General features: G+C 40.6%; 1 protein-coding gene across 3 annotated transcripts in view; it reads left to right on the forward strand.

Moving 5' to 3' along the window:
* Nucleotides 1-9583: 9583 nt before the first annotated feature.
* The window catches only part of CDIN1 (CDAN1 interacting nuclease 1), a 232779-nt gene continuing 229039 nt past the window's right edge, over nt 9584-13323 (forward strand). For 2 of the 3 annotated variants that reach the window (XM_052646662.1, XM_052646663.1), the window contains exon 1: nt 9584-9847. In XM_052646662.1, the coding sequence (XP_052502622.1) occupies nt 9747-9847 (101 nt within the window). In that variant the 5' untranslated portion in view covers nt 9584-9746. The remainder of the gene's footprint in view (nt 9848-13323) is intronic. The other variant, XM_052646664.1, reaches the window with a different exon arrangement.

A 13323-nucleotide genomic window follows, 5' to 3' on the forward strand; every position in this document is an offset into this window, starting at 1 on the left:
AATTTCCTGTTTCTATTATATAGTTGTGCTCTTTACAGTGTTTATGAACTCAGAGAGTGTGGATTACGACTACACAGTGAGTGGGGTAATTATATATTAATTATGTATTTCTTATGGATATAAAAGTAAATCATTAGGTTCTTGGATGAGACAGAAAGCATCTATGGTCCATGTTGTGAGCTGGCACATGAAGACATTTTGAAAGTTATACCTCAGTTATCCTGTGGGTCTGATTAGGGAATACAATTCCATCTTTGAAGTCCCAAGAAAATCAGCATGTCAATCAAATGTCTACAAATCATATATGATTGACAGGAGCTTGCTGCATGATTGAAGGACACCGTGTTTTCATTCATTTTACACTGTGAAATAGGAGAAAAAATAAATTTTTTTATTTGAAAATAATCTCAAATTTACCAAAACATTACAAAATGAAAAGAGGACAAAAACTGACCACATACCTTTTTTCTATATTCCCCTACTGTTGACATTTTACTCTATGTGATTTATCATTTTCTCTCTCATTGTTCTTGATTTAATTTTTTTCTGGATCATTTAATGTAACATACTTAAAATATAGTCTCTCATTTGAGTTCCAGTTTTGTGAGTTCATCCAATAATGTCCTTAACTGTACTTTTCCCTCCAGTACAGGATTTAGTTTATGGTCAGGTATTATATTTTGTTGCTATGTCTCTTTAGGGACTGAACAAAGCCTCCTTTAAACTAGAATATGAAATACTCTTTTGATAAACTAAATCTAATCTGTTGAGGAATAGAAACTTTGACGGTGAGGATTTAGTCAATCCTGTATGTTGTTTATGTACATGGCCTAGAACAGTGCCTGGCACATGGTAGCACTCAGTAAATTATCTAATGAATGAATGAATGATTTTTTGTCCCATAGTTTTCTAAGAGGAACTAATATAAACGAGTTACATTGGTCTTTGTATTTTAAAAGCATTCATATTATGTTTTTTAAAGTTTTAATCTTTACAAATAGCTCATGTTGTTTTCTAAAACTAGGTGCGTGTGTGTGTGTGTGTGTGTGTGTGTGCATGCGCACGTTTGGAGAGCTTAACTGTTCCTCAAGAAACCACCTCTGTTACTTACTGCCCAAACCATTACCTTAAAGCCCTTCTCATCCCTGCACCAATTTAAACCTTTCAGTGTTGTTGGAAACTGAAATGGAAACCCAGACTCTCCTGGCATGAGGACTGACATCTAGCGTGTCTGTCCTCTGGGCAATGCAAAGCATTTATACCCTGAGTTGAGGCCTGTAATGAATCTGCATTTTCAGATACAACTAGTAACCATCTTAAAAAAATGCATGCTAGCTCCTGTGTCTGTGTGTTGACTGACAGAATGTCTGTGTGGTAGGAGGCTCAGAGACGATTGCAATCAGAGGTCTGTGAATGGAACGCCCAGGAAAGGTGTCCATCAGTCACAGAAATCTCTGCCTTGTTTCAGAAGGTCCATGACATCATTCCCACATTGCCTGAATCTTAACCCATTGCTGGAACCAGAGGATGGCCCAGCCTCGTGCTGGCTATGCTAAGGACCTTGTTCAAGGACTGGTCTTGTGAGAGTTTACCTCCTAACTCCAGCAACCTACTGCTCCACTCTTAGTCTAAACCAGGGTCAAAACTGTCAAGTATTGATAAGAGTATTTTTGGCTGACGGTATAACATAAAGTGAACAGAGTGGGACTCAAACCGTAAACACAGTTTGCTTTTATCTATGAAAAGAACAAACTTGGTAGAAAAATGACTGGAAGGAATAATGCCAACATGGTTACAATGGTGGCTTCCAAGTGATGGGACTATGGATTTGTAGGATCTGATCTTGTGTCATTGGCTACAAGGAGCATATGTTCTCTCATGATCATGAGAAAAAAAGTAAGTATAAGAATAACGATGTATTTTTATAGCTTCACATCTAAAAGTTAAATCAAACAGAACTGGTTGACACTGCAAGCCATTTTCTGTCTCAGTTTCTCCATATGCCAAGTGGGTATAATAATGCTAGTGATAGATTCTGAGATGGTGATTCATTGGGTAACTATGTAATATGGTTTCATTTTCTCAAAATAAAGGAGGCTATTCTTATGAGAATAATCTCTATACTTATCTCGGAAGGAACACCTTCCTTTAACTCTCCTTCTATCAATCATGGAAAGAAAGAAGGTTATAAATCCGGACTGGCGTCCTGCCTGCTCTTTTCAAAGTCTAACCCAGTGGGATGGCAAAGAGAGTAATCTTTTAAATGAAGAGGCTTAGAGCTAATCTCCATCTGACATGTGCTTCCAACTTGAGCTTACATTGAGAGAAGTGCTTATTAAGGACAGGCCTGATTCCTTGTCTCTCATTGCTTTTTCTCTCCAGTAGAAGCCTTCTACTCTAGTTCCTATCAATTCCTGAATTCGTAAACGTGCGAAAACCCTCAGAACATGATGTATCCTTACAGAATGGTCTGTGGGACAAGAAGAGTGATTGACAACTGCAGAAATCACATCTGAGGTTTAGTCCTGCAGGAAAAGGGAATACAAATTGCCTGCAAATTATCCAGAAGTCCCAGATGAGCCTGAGGAGAAAATTTAAGAGGCGTTCTTTCTTCAGCAAACATGTGCCTGTGTCTCCTTTTGCTATAACACACAGACACCCAAGAGAAATTGTCCCTGAAAATACTACTTTTGTTTCTAATCCTTGTCAAATGTGGTAACAAGAAACGTGTAAATGCCAATTAATAGTCTTTATCACGTGCCAATAGTGTTCCATGTGTAATTCTGAATTGAAGAGGTATATGAGCTCTGATTGATGGGTTTATAATATAAAGAACAAATTAGGTTTTATGCTATAAAAACACATGGTGTTAACTTTATAGGATATGTATGAAGTAGCCTCTAAGAATTTGCACTGCTAATTTTAATGAATATACATCACTTAGAAGACTTAAATACAGTAGAATAAAGGCAAAAATAATGATGACTGTACTTAGAAGTCTAAAGAAACAGGTTATACTGCTCTTCTAGCTAAGAATACATGAAAGTATGATGTCCTAGGCGTTACACATACCTGGTACACTCTGGACTTCTAAAGGTACTGGCACAGTTCTAAGCACAATGCGATCAGCAAACCAGTACTGATCCTCAAATCTTTTCTTACATGTCTTGATATGACAACCATAGAAACTGAACTTTTTGTATTGACCTGACAGTAATTACATGTCTGTTGAATCTCATAGTAACAAGTTTGGGACTTCCATTTATGTTTTTTGTCTCTTTAAATTTTATGTTTAAAGTAATTCAGTTTTTTTACCTTATTCACAGAAGCATTTGTCTATGAAAAATTTGGAGAAAACTGGGCCCTCAACACAGTACTGTGAGAAACACTATTCTAGAATGTCATAAAACATTTGATGAGTTACATAGAAACCACCTCTGTAAGCCTAAGGCTTCTCACCTATAAAATGGATTTAATGATAGCACTTACCTCTTGAGGCTGGATTTGAGAATGAAGTGAAAATAGGTATATGTAAGGTGCTTAGTGTGATGCCTACCCTTGGTAAGTACCCCCCACAACACTGGCTCTTAGCATTATTGAGTAAGACAGACCTGGGAAGTGCCCTTCTAAGTTGCGTGCACATGGGACACAGTCTTAGTTTTGTAATAGGTCATTGGGGAATAACTCCTTCAACATGGAACCTGTCTCTGGAATCTGGCCACTCCATCTGATAGACTAGTAGTTCATTCATCATTGACTTGCAGTATGTGATTTTGGCCTTACGACTATTTGGTATAACTGCTCCATCATCATGGTGTGATATGTCTTTCTCTATGTTTCCTTTGGTTTTCCTCAATTCCTTAAATTGAGTGATTGCTCCAACCCTCAATAACTGCATTATTCTGATCTTTATTGTTTACTAAATACCCGTATTATTTGGGGACTATGATAAAATGGGGCTTCCCTGGTGATTCAGATGGTAAAGAATCTGCCTGCAATGTGGGAGACTGGGGTTCAATCCCTGCCTGGGTCAGGAAGATCCCCTGAAGAGGAGAATGGCTACCCCCTCCAGTATTCTTGTCTACAGAATTCCATGGACAGAGGGGCCTGGAGGGCTACAGAACATGGGGTCACAAAGAGTCAGACACAACTGAGCAGCTCACACACACACACACACACAAAGATAAAATGACTTGCTGCTGCTGCTGCTAAGTCGCATCAGTCGTGTCCGACTCTGTGTGACCCCAGAGACGGCAGCCTACCAGGCTCCTCTGTCCCAGGGATTCTCCAGGCAAGAATACTGGAGTGGGTTGCCATTTCCTTCTCCAATGAATGAAAGTGAAAAGTGAAAGTGAAGTCGCTCAGTCGTGTCTGACTCTTAGCGACCCCATGGACTGTAGCCTACCAGGCTCCTCCATCCATGGGATTCTCCAGGCAAGAATACTGGAGTGGGTTGCCATTTGACTTGGTGACAAGTATAAAGATGGAAACTTTTGTTTCAAAAGATGCATCACTTTAAATGGTACTTCATAAGGCAAAGACAAAAATATATGCTGTCTCTTCTAGTCAAAGAGGCCAGACAATGTTTTTTCAGTTCAGTTCAGTTCAGTCGCTCAGTCGTGTCCAACTCTTTGCGACCCCATGAATGCCAGCACGCCAGGCCTCCCTGTCCATCACCAACTCCCGGAGTTCACTCAGACTCACGTCCATCGAGTCAGTGATGCCATCCAGCCATCTCATCCTCTGTCGTCCCCTTCTCCTCCTGCCCCCAATCCCTCCCAGCATCAGAGTCTTTTCCAATGAGTCAACTCTTTGCATGAGGTGGCCAAAGTACTGGAGTTTCAGCTTTAGCATCATTCCCTCCAAAGAAATCCCAGGGCTGATCTCCTTCAGAATGGACTGGTTGGATCTCCTTGCAGTCCAAGGGACTCTCAAGAGTCTTCTCCAACACCACAGTTCAAAAGCGTCAATTCTTCGGCACTCAGCCTTCTTCACAGTCCAACTCTCACATCCATACATGACCACTGGAAAAACCATAGCCTTGACTAGACGGACCTTAGTCGGCAAAGTAATGTCTCTGCTTTTGAATATGCTATCTAGGTTGGTCATAACTTTTCTTCCAAGGAGTAAGCGTCTTTTAATTTCATGGCTGCAATCACCATCTGCAGTGATTTTGGAGCCCCCAAAAATGAAGTCTGACACTGTTTCCCCTGTTTCCCCATCTATTTCCCATGAAGTGATGGGACCAGATGCCATGATCTTCGTTTTCTGAATGTTGAGCTTTAAGCCAACTTTTTCACTCTCCTCTTTCACTTTCATCAAGAGGCTTTTTAGTTCCTCTTCACTTTCCGCCATAAGGGTGGTGTCATCTGCATATCTGAGGTTATTGATATTTCTCCCGGCAATCTTGATTCCAGCTTGTGTTTCTTCCAGCCCAGCGTTTCTCATGATGTACTCTGCATATGAGTTAAATAAGCAGGGTGACAATATACAGCCTTGACGTACTACTTTTCCTATTTGGGACCAGTCTGTTGTTCCATGCCCAGTTCTAACTGTTGCTTCCTGACCTGCATATAGATTTCTCAAGAGGAAGGTCAGGTTTGAAGTGTGCCTAAATGCCAATATTGACAATATTGACATGTCACTGCCTCTTCAGCAGGCCTTCAGTTCAGTTCAGTTCAGTTCAGTCGCTCAGTCGTGTCTGACTCTTTGCAACCCCATGAATTGCAGCATGCCAGGCCTCCCTGTCCATCACCAACTTCTGGAGTTCACTCAAACTCGTGTCCATCGAGTTGGTGATGCCATCTAGCCATCTCATCCTCTGTCATCGCCTTCTTCTCCTGCCCCCAATCCCTCCCAGCATCAGAGTCTTTTCCAAGGAGTCAACTCTTCGCATGAGGTGGCCAAAGTACTGGAGTTTCAGCTTTAATATCATTCCTTCCAAAGAACACCCAGGGTTGATCTCCTGTAGGCAAGTCCTTTACTCTCTTTGCCCCTCAGTTTCCTAAACTATAAATCAGGGGCTAATGGGACAATGTTTGAGCAGACTAGGTGTTTAAATAAAAAGTGCCTTCTTTATTTAGTTAGTAAACTTCAATAATTTTTCTTTAATCAGTGAGATGATGTTAACAAGATTCCATGAATAGAATCAGTTTTAAAAATATAATAAATATAATATATCAGTATTTACTTTTAAAAACATGCATTAGATTTGGCAGATTCAACAACAGACTGTTTAAAAACGTGTCTCTTTCCAAGGTGAAGCTTCTTCAATTCATTTGCTCTCTGCCTAGAACTCCTTGCTCCAGCCAGAATAACTTTCCCATGCGCGTGACTTGGCTCATTCTTATTTTTAGTCCATTGTGTTTTGCACTCTTCTTGAAATGACCTTCTGTCACCTCCCTGGCAAACCCCACACTCCTTTAAAATTCTTCATTATTCACCTGGTTCTGAATTGGCAGAAGGAAATCTGGTCAAGCTATTGACTCAGTTCCATCTTCCAGAGAGCTGTATTAGTCCTCATTTTGACATATTTTCTTGTTATGATTTCCTACACTTCTTTTTTTATATTTTCAGATTCTTTCTCCCTATCAGAGCTATAAAGTTCCATTTCTTAGGGTTACACAGAGGACATTCAAGATCAGAGAGGCTGTCACTTGCTCAAGGTCACAGAATTTATGGCTGATTTTAAACAGGTAGCCAGTTCTTTGGGTTTTTCATTTGGTTTTGTTTTCATTTCATGACCCTACTTTACTTAGTAGAAAATGGTTGGTATTAGCGACAGACTGACTGAGAAACAGTGAGGCAACTCCAGGCATGGAGACTACTCTAGAAGGAGTAAGAGCAGATGGGGGGCACAGAATGGATTTCAAGAGATGGGGCAAAAGAGGGAGAAAATGTGTCTCAAAGAAATAATTGGCTTACTCCAACTAGCTCACATTCAAAGAAAATAAGAAACACCTACATGGCAACCATCACATTTCTGCTTTGCTTCTATTTTGTGCTTAATAAACAACACTACTGTCATTGCCAATGAAAACAGTAACATCACTGTGCTTTTCCCCTGGCGCTAACTCTAAACAATCTACTGGATTGGGGTCAAAATTCTAAACTGTCAGCATGTTAAAAATAAAAACAGAAAAACAAACCTGGCCTTTTCCTTTAGGGTTGTGAGGGTGCATGCAGGACAAGAGCCAGAGAGAAGAGTTACTATAAAAAATAATCCAGTGCAAACATCCTTGAACTGATGTTTTCTATAAAAATCTGTTGGCTGTGAATTGAAGAGTGAAGTGGGGAAGGAGAAAGGAATGGGGGATCAAGTGGTGTCTGCTTATCGTCAGCTAGCTTTCATGTAAGAGTCATGGCAGGGTCAGAAACAAACTAGCCAGGTGGCAACTCCAGGCCATGCTGCCATAAATAAATAGTTATGTACTAATGTCACACAACCAGAGCTAGATGCAAAGCATATGGGAAGGAAACATTCTGATGTAAATATTCAAAAGAATCTATGGTTGCTGAATTCAGGATCCACTGTTGATATGAGACTTTGAGACGCCTGGCAAAATAAAATGATGAAGCTTTTCTAAAACTTGGACTAAAAGATTTTTTGAAATATTCATTGTCTCCTTTCCAAAAAAAAAAAAAAAAAACCCTTAACCTTTGGCCTAAGAGAGTGTGACTCTTTTTTTCTTTCTTTCTTTGGTGTAGTAATTAAGCATTACTGAGAGTTGGCATGAGCACAGATCCTGGAAGCAAATTTCAGGAATTTAAATTACCCCTGCTGCTTGCTCATTCTCATGACCTCTGGGAGGCTCCTTATCCTTTTCATGCCTCAGTTTATTCACCCTGCACAAAAGGGAGGAGGAGGAGGAGAGGAAGAAGATGGCAATAGTATCTGCCTCTGAGGAAATTATAGGAATCAAATGAGTCAAAGTGTGGGGAGCAACCTGGTAAATGCACTGACCTATTACCATCAAGTAGTCTTATACAATGAGTAGACTCATTGGAAAAGACCCTGATGCTAGAAAGATTGAAGGCAGGAGAAGGGGACGACAAAGGATAAGATGGTTGGATGGCATCACTGACTCAATGGACATGAGTTTGAGCAGGCTTGGGGAGATGGTGAAGGACAGGGAAGCCTGGCATGCTGCAGTCCACTGGGTCACAAAGAGTTGGACAGGACTTCCCTAGTGGCTCAGATGGTAAAAGCATCTGGCTACAATGTGGGAGACCTGGGTTCGATCCCTGGGTCAGGAAGATACCCTGGAGAAGGAAATGGCAACCCACTCCAGTACTCTTGCCTGGAAAATCGCATGGACAGAGGAGCCTGGTGGGCTGCAGTCTATGGGGTCACAAAGAGTTGGACACGACTGAGCAACTTCACTTCAAACTGCTGAACAACTGTTTTATACAGACTATTTATCTTCCATAGACTATCTGCTGGAAGCTAAGGAATCCATTCATTGTACTATCTTATTTAATCTTAAAACTAATCCCATGAATTAAAAATCAGTTTTACAGACAAAGGAATTGAGGCTTGGTCAGTGTAAAGAATTTATCTAAAGGGGCATATCTAAGCTAAACTTCTAACCCAGGTCTTATTCCAGATTTAAAAATGAACAACAACGACAACAAAATAACCATTTACACATTCTATATTTAAACACTTTGTCATATAAAATGTTAAAATTTGAAAACAAACATAACACATGGCCTTCTAAGAACCAAGTAGATTTATTTATTTTCAATGGATTAAAGCAGGGGCTAATGTCCTAATCAATGGCCTCGGGCAAGCTGAGATCCACCCATAACACAGACACAAAACAGATAAATTCTTCCATTGACTTATTTCTCCAAATATTTACTGAACGCTTACTATTTTTTGAGAACTGGGAATTCACAAATGAATAAGAAATGATTTCAGTTCTTGAGCACCTAATTGTGAGGAGTGAATGTCATATTCTTTATTGCAGTCACTCTTTACTCTTTGATGATGTGGGTTTTGTTTTCTAGCCTCTTTCCCAGCAGGGCCAAAATTGTGTTCCTTGTGAGCTGCACAAGTTTTTTTACTTCCCTCAACACCAGCCAAGCTGTTAAGTCTATGACGATCTCAGTGGGTTTGCGGTTTTACAGCTCCTCCTCTCAGGCTTCCAGGGCGCAAGAATCCTTCTCTGAGAGAAGGCGTGTTTCTTTGCAGGCCTGTCTCGGATTGGAGCTGCGGTTAAACGTGTAGCGTTTGGAAGCGTTGGATGCGTGTTCAAATCTCGCGCCCTGGCAGACGTTTTCCCGGACTCATGTGAGCCCTGCTGCCTGATCGATGCGCCAGGACTCCCTGGCTTCTGGCAACAGGGAAGGCATTAAAGCCAAGAGCCTCCCTCGTTAATCCCAGGTGGGCCATGCCCAGGGACCTCTCCTTGGAGATTTAGGCCCCACCTTTGCCTGCGGCCGTTACTTCCTGGTTGGCTTGCCCTTAACTGACATGGCGGCTAGCTGCCTTCGGCTGGGCCTACTGCGGCTGCTCAGAAAGCCAAGAAAGGGCAGTCTGTCTACATCCCGCCTCCCGCCGCGGAGGTGCCTGGTGAAGTCTAGGCTTGTGCACCCAGGGGTGCAGGGGCTTAGGGGGCCAGGAAGTCGGGGACACAGCGCTGTGCTGCTGTGTACGCACCCTCGTCTGTCAACAGCAAGCCTGCTCGAGACAAGGGTGTTCTCTTTACTTTCCCTTGTCATCTCCCTGTCCCTGGCCCAGCATGATACTGACCAAAGCCCAGTACGACGAGATAGCCCAGTGCCTAGTGTCTGTGCCGCCTACCAGGCAGAGCCTGAGGAAGCTGAAGCAGAGGTTCCCCAGGTAAGTGCCCATCTCGCCCCTACAGAGCCCTTTTGCCTGCAGCAGCTGTGCCTGGCAGCCCAGCCGGTGCTTAGGAACCACGTGTCACACATAACTGGGGAGGAACACGAGTGTCAGTTGTTAGGAGATCAGGGATTCAAAAAGGTTTCTTCTTTGACCAGCCTTATTGGAGAGTCTTAATGGATGAATCCCAGGCAGCCTTCCAAGGCCATGCAATTAAGTTCAAATCAACAAATGTTGGTTGAAAACTTGGGTTTTGCTAGTTGATGGGTGCACGTAAGTAGGTGCTGCATAAATTTGTTATTGTTGTTTAGTTGCTAAGTCGTGTCTTACTCTTTGCAACCCCATGGACTGTGTAGCCTGCCAGGCTTCTCTGTCCATGGAATTCTCCAGGCAAGAGTACTTGAGTGGGTTGTTATTTGCTTCTCCAGTGGATCTTCCGCTCCCAGGGATCGAACTGCATCTCCTGCATTGGCAGGCAGATTCTTTACCCTTGATCCACCAGGGAGGCCTCCTTGCATTAATGTCTAGTGGCTAATTGGCAGATTCTAGGAATGAATGACACGTGGCAGGGCTCTCTCAAAGTGGAAATACGAATTGTAGATTCAAAAGATGAAAATGGAGGACACTTTTAATTGGCCTCTTGAAACAAAGGAGAGTACAAGCCTAAAGGGGACTCTTCTGGTTGACTGTGGCTCTCTGCTTCAACAAAGTGACCTCAAGTGTTCCAAGCCAGTCAGAGACTGGTACCCTACGGATTCTACTGTTGTGTCAAGCAACCATATGGATGCACAGATGGGGGATGGCAGAGGACGAGAGAGGAGATAACAGAGGACGAGATGGTTGAATGGCATCACCAATTCAATGGACATGAGTTTGAGCAAGTTCCAGGAGATGGTGAAGAACAGGGAAGCCTGGTGTGCTGAAGTCCGTGGGGTTGCAAAGAGTCGGACATGACTGAGCGACTGAACAGTAACAACAACATTGGATACGCATTCCAGGTGTATTTCATACTTCCCTTCTCCCTGCACATGTCTTTTTTCCAAAGATTTTTAGGCTTATCCAACTTTCTGAGAAAGGACTTTAGCAACTATATGCTATAGATTTCCTCATTTTAAAGATGTATAAACTGAGGCCCTGACATTACACAAAGAACCAATCCAGGACCAGAAGGGTACTTGTCCCATGTTTAAAGTATAGAATGTTTCTTTACCTTTATTCTGTTTTAAAGCCAAATCCAAATTTATTCCATTTTACTCTGTGGCACTGAACACCATGAGCTTCCTTGTCTTTGACATCATCAAGAAGTATAATTGGTGTTAGTAATGTACAAATTTAAGGTCTTTTATGACTCAGTTTTTTCCTTGAAAGACTCAGTTTTCCTAACCTGTAATATGAAGGGATCTCGTTTGAGTATTATCCAGATTTAATTTATCCTGTTATAGTCTTTAGGATTTTTATCAGATTTGCTAACAAGTAACAAAATTGACTGAGTTAGAATAGGTGAAGGCTGGTCAGGGAATAGATTTTTCTGGGCAATTTCAGGATACATCATGCACTTAAATAATTCTGCTCTCGTTATGTACTTATATTAGTACTGTATTTTTGCTTCTCTCTTTTCCTCTCTTCTCTTTCTCTCTGCTTCATTCTTTTCCTTTTTTTTCCATAGCAAATAACTTCTCTCCATTAGAGGTAACCTCTTCTTACTTTTATTAAGGTTTTATGTCTTTTTTTAAAAATTGGAATGTACTTGCTTTACAGTGTTGTGTTTTTGCTGTATAAAAACATGAATCAGCTATATGTGTGTATGTATAGCCTCTCTCCCACCCCTCCCCCATCCTATCCCCCTATTCCTCAGTGAGCACTGGGTTGGGCTCCTTGTGTTATACAGCAGCTTCCCACTAGCTGTCTATCTTACACAGGATAGTGTCTATGTCAGCACTACTCTCTCAATTCACCCCACCCTCTCATTCCCCTCCCTGTGACTACAAGTCTGTTCTCTATGTCTGCGTCTCTCTTCCTGCCCTGCAAATAGGTTCATCAGTACCATTTTTCTAGATTCTACATGTGTGCATTAATGAAGTACATTTACGAAAGACTCCCATTCCTTTGGGGCACCATGTGTCTTGCCTATTCTCATATGCCTTTTTTGAGATATGGCATATGATATGTATCTCCAAATATTTTTGCTTCTTTCAAATACCATTTAGGGTATAACTAACTCTTCTTTTACTGGAAAGTTTATTGAGAGAGCTGTACTACCAATCTGCAGAAGGAATTGAAGAGCAGCATGGGTAGGAATTCCATACAGTGTGTAATTTGAGAGTTGGCCTCAGTTTGCATTATAGCACTGTTTTACTTTAGATGTTGGATGCAAAGGACTTGAACAACCTTTAGGTTTGACAGTTCATTTTACCTGAGGATTAGTCAAGTAAGGACCTCAGAGATAATTTCTGGTGGTTCAAAGAAGTTTAGCGGCTTGTCAAAAAGCCTGGAGATATTGGATGGCTCAAAAGTGTCTAGAATACAGGTTTCATGACTTTCAGTTCAGAGTTGTATACTAAGCCATCTTAATTATTTTTGATATTAATAACAGCAGCAATAATTTTTTTGTGTGATGTTCACCTAAGTTGAATTCTGAAAATAAAGTACTGAAATGCTTTTTAAAATTGCTGAAAATTTTTACTTTGCTGATTTTAAAAGCAGTACATGCTCAGTAAAGAAAATTTTAAAATATTCATAATCTTTCAGCTCTGAAAACTTCTGTTAATATATTTAAAAAATATTTCTAGTCTTTTTTTTCTGTGCAATACTTTCTCTGCTAATATAGTTTATAGGTCCTGTTTTTTCTCGTTTAACATTTTGTAAGCATTTCTCATCTTTAAAAAGTCCTTATAATTTATTTCAAATAACTAATAATATCCACATTCTAGATGTACTTGCTGGACATCAAGAGTTTTGTTTTTTCTAATTTTCTGATATTATTTCTGTATTTATATCATGCCAAGTCTGCTTGTTTTCCTATTAATACTTTAGAATCTCAGGAATTGAGAACAACCATATCATCAGTTTTCAAACTTTTGGTCTCTTCAAACTCTAGAAAAGTACTGAGGACCCCAGAAAACTTTTGTTTACATGGGATTTATCTGTTGATATTTACCAAAATGTAAATTAAACCTAAGACATTTTAAAAATTGCTTATTTATTTTAAAGATTAATAACCATAATTTCAAAAAGCTAGTAAGAAAAATGGCCTTGTTTTACACTTTTGCAGATCTCTTTACTACCTGTCTTAACAGAAACAAGATCTGTCTGCTTTGGCATTCAACTTGTGATACGCTATCTTGATTAAAGAATATGAAGAAATTCTGGCCTTAGACAAAAATGTAGTTGGAAAAGTATTTTTGTTACTACGTAGTACCCAACAAGTGGTATTTTTCTTAGAAGTTAATTGCAATGTGGAAAGTGAAACCATA

This window comes from Budorcas taxicolor, chromosome 10, assembly GCF_023091745.1.
Source record: "Budorcas taxicolor isolate Tak-1 chromosome 10, Takin1.1, whole genome shotgun sequence".
NCBI lineage: Eukaryota > Metazoa > Chordata > Mammalia > Artiodactyla > Bovidae > Budorcas > Budorcas taxicolor.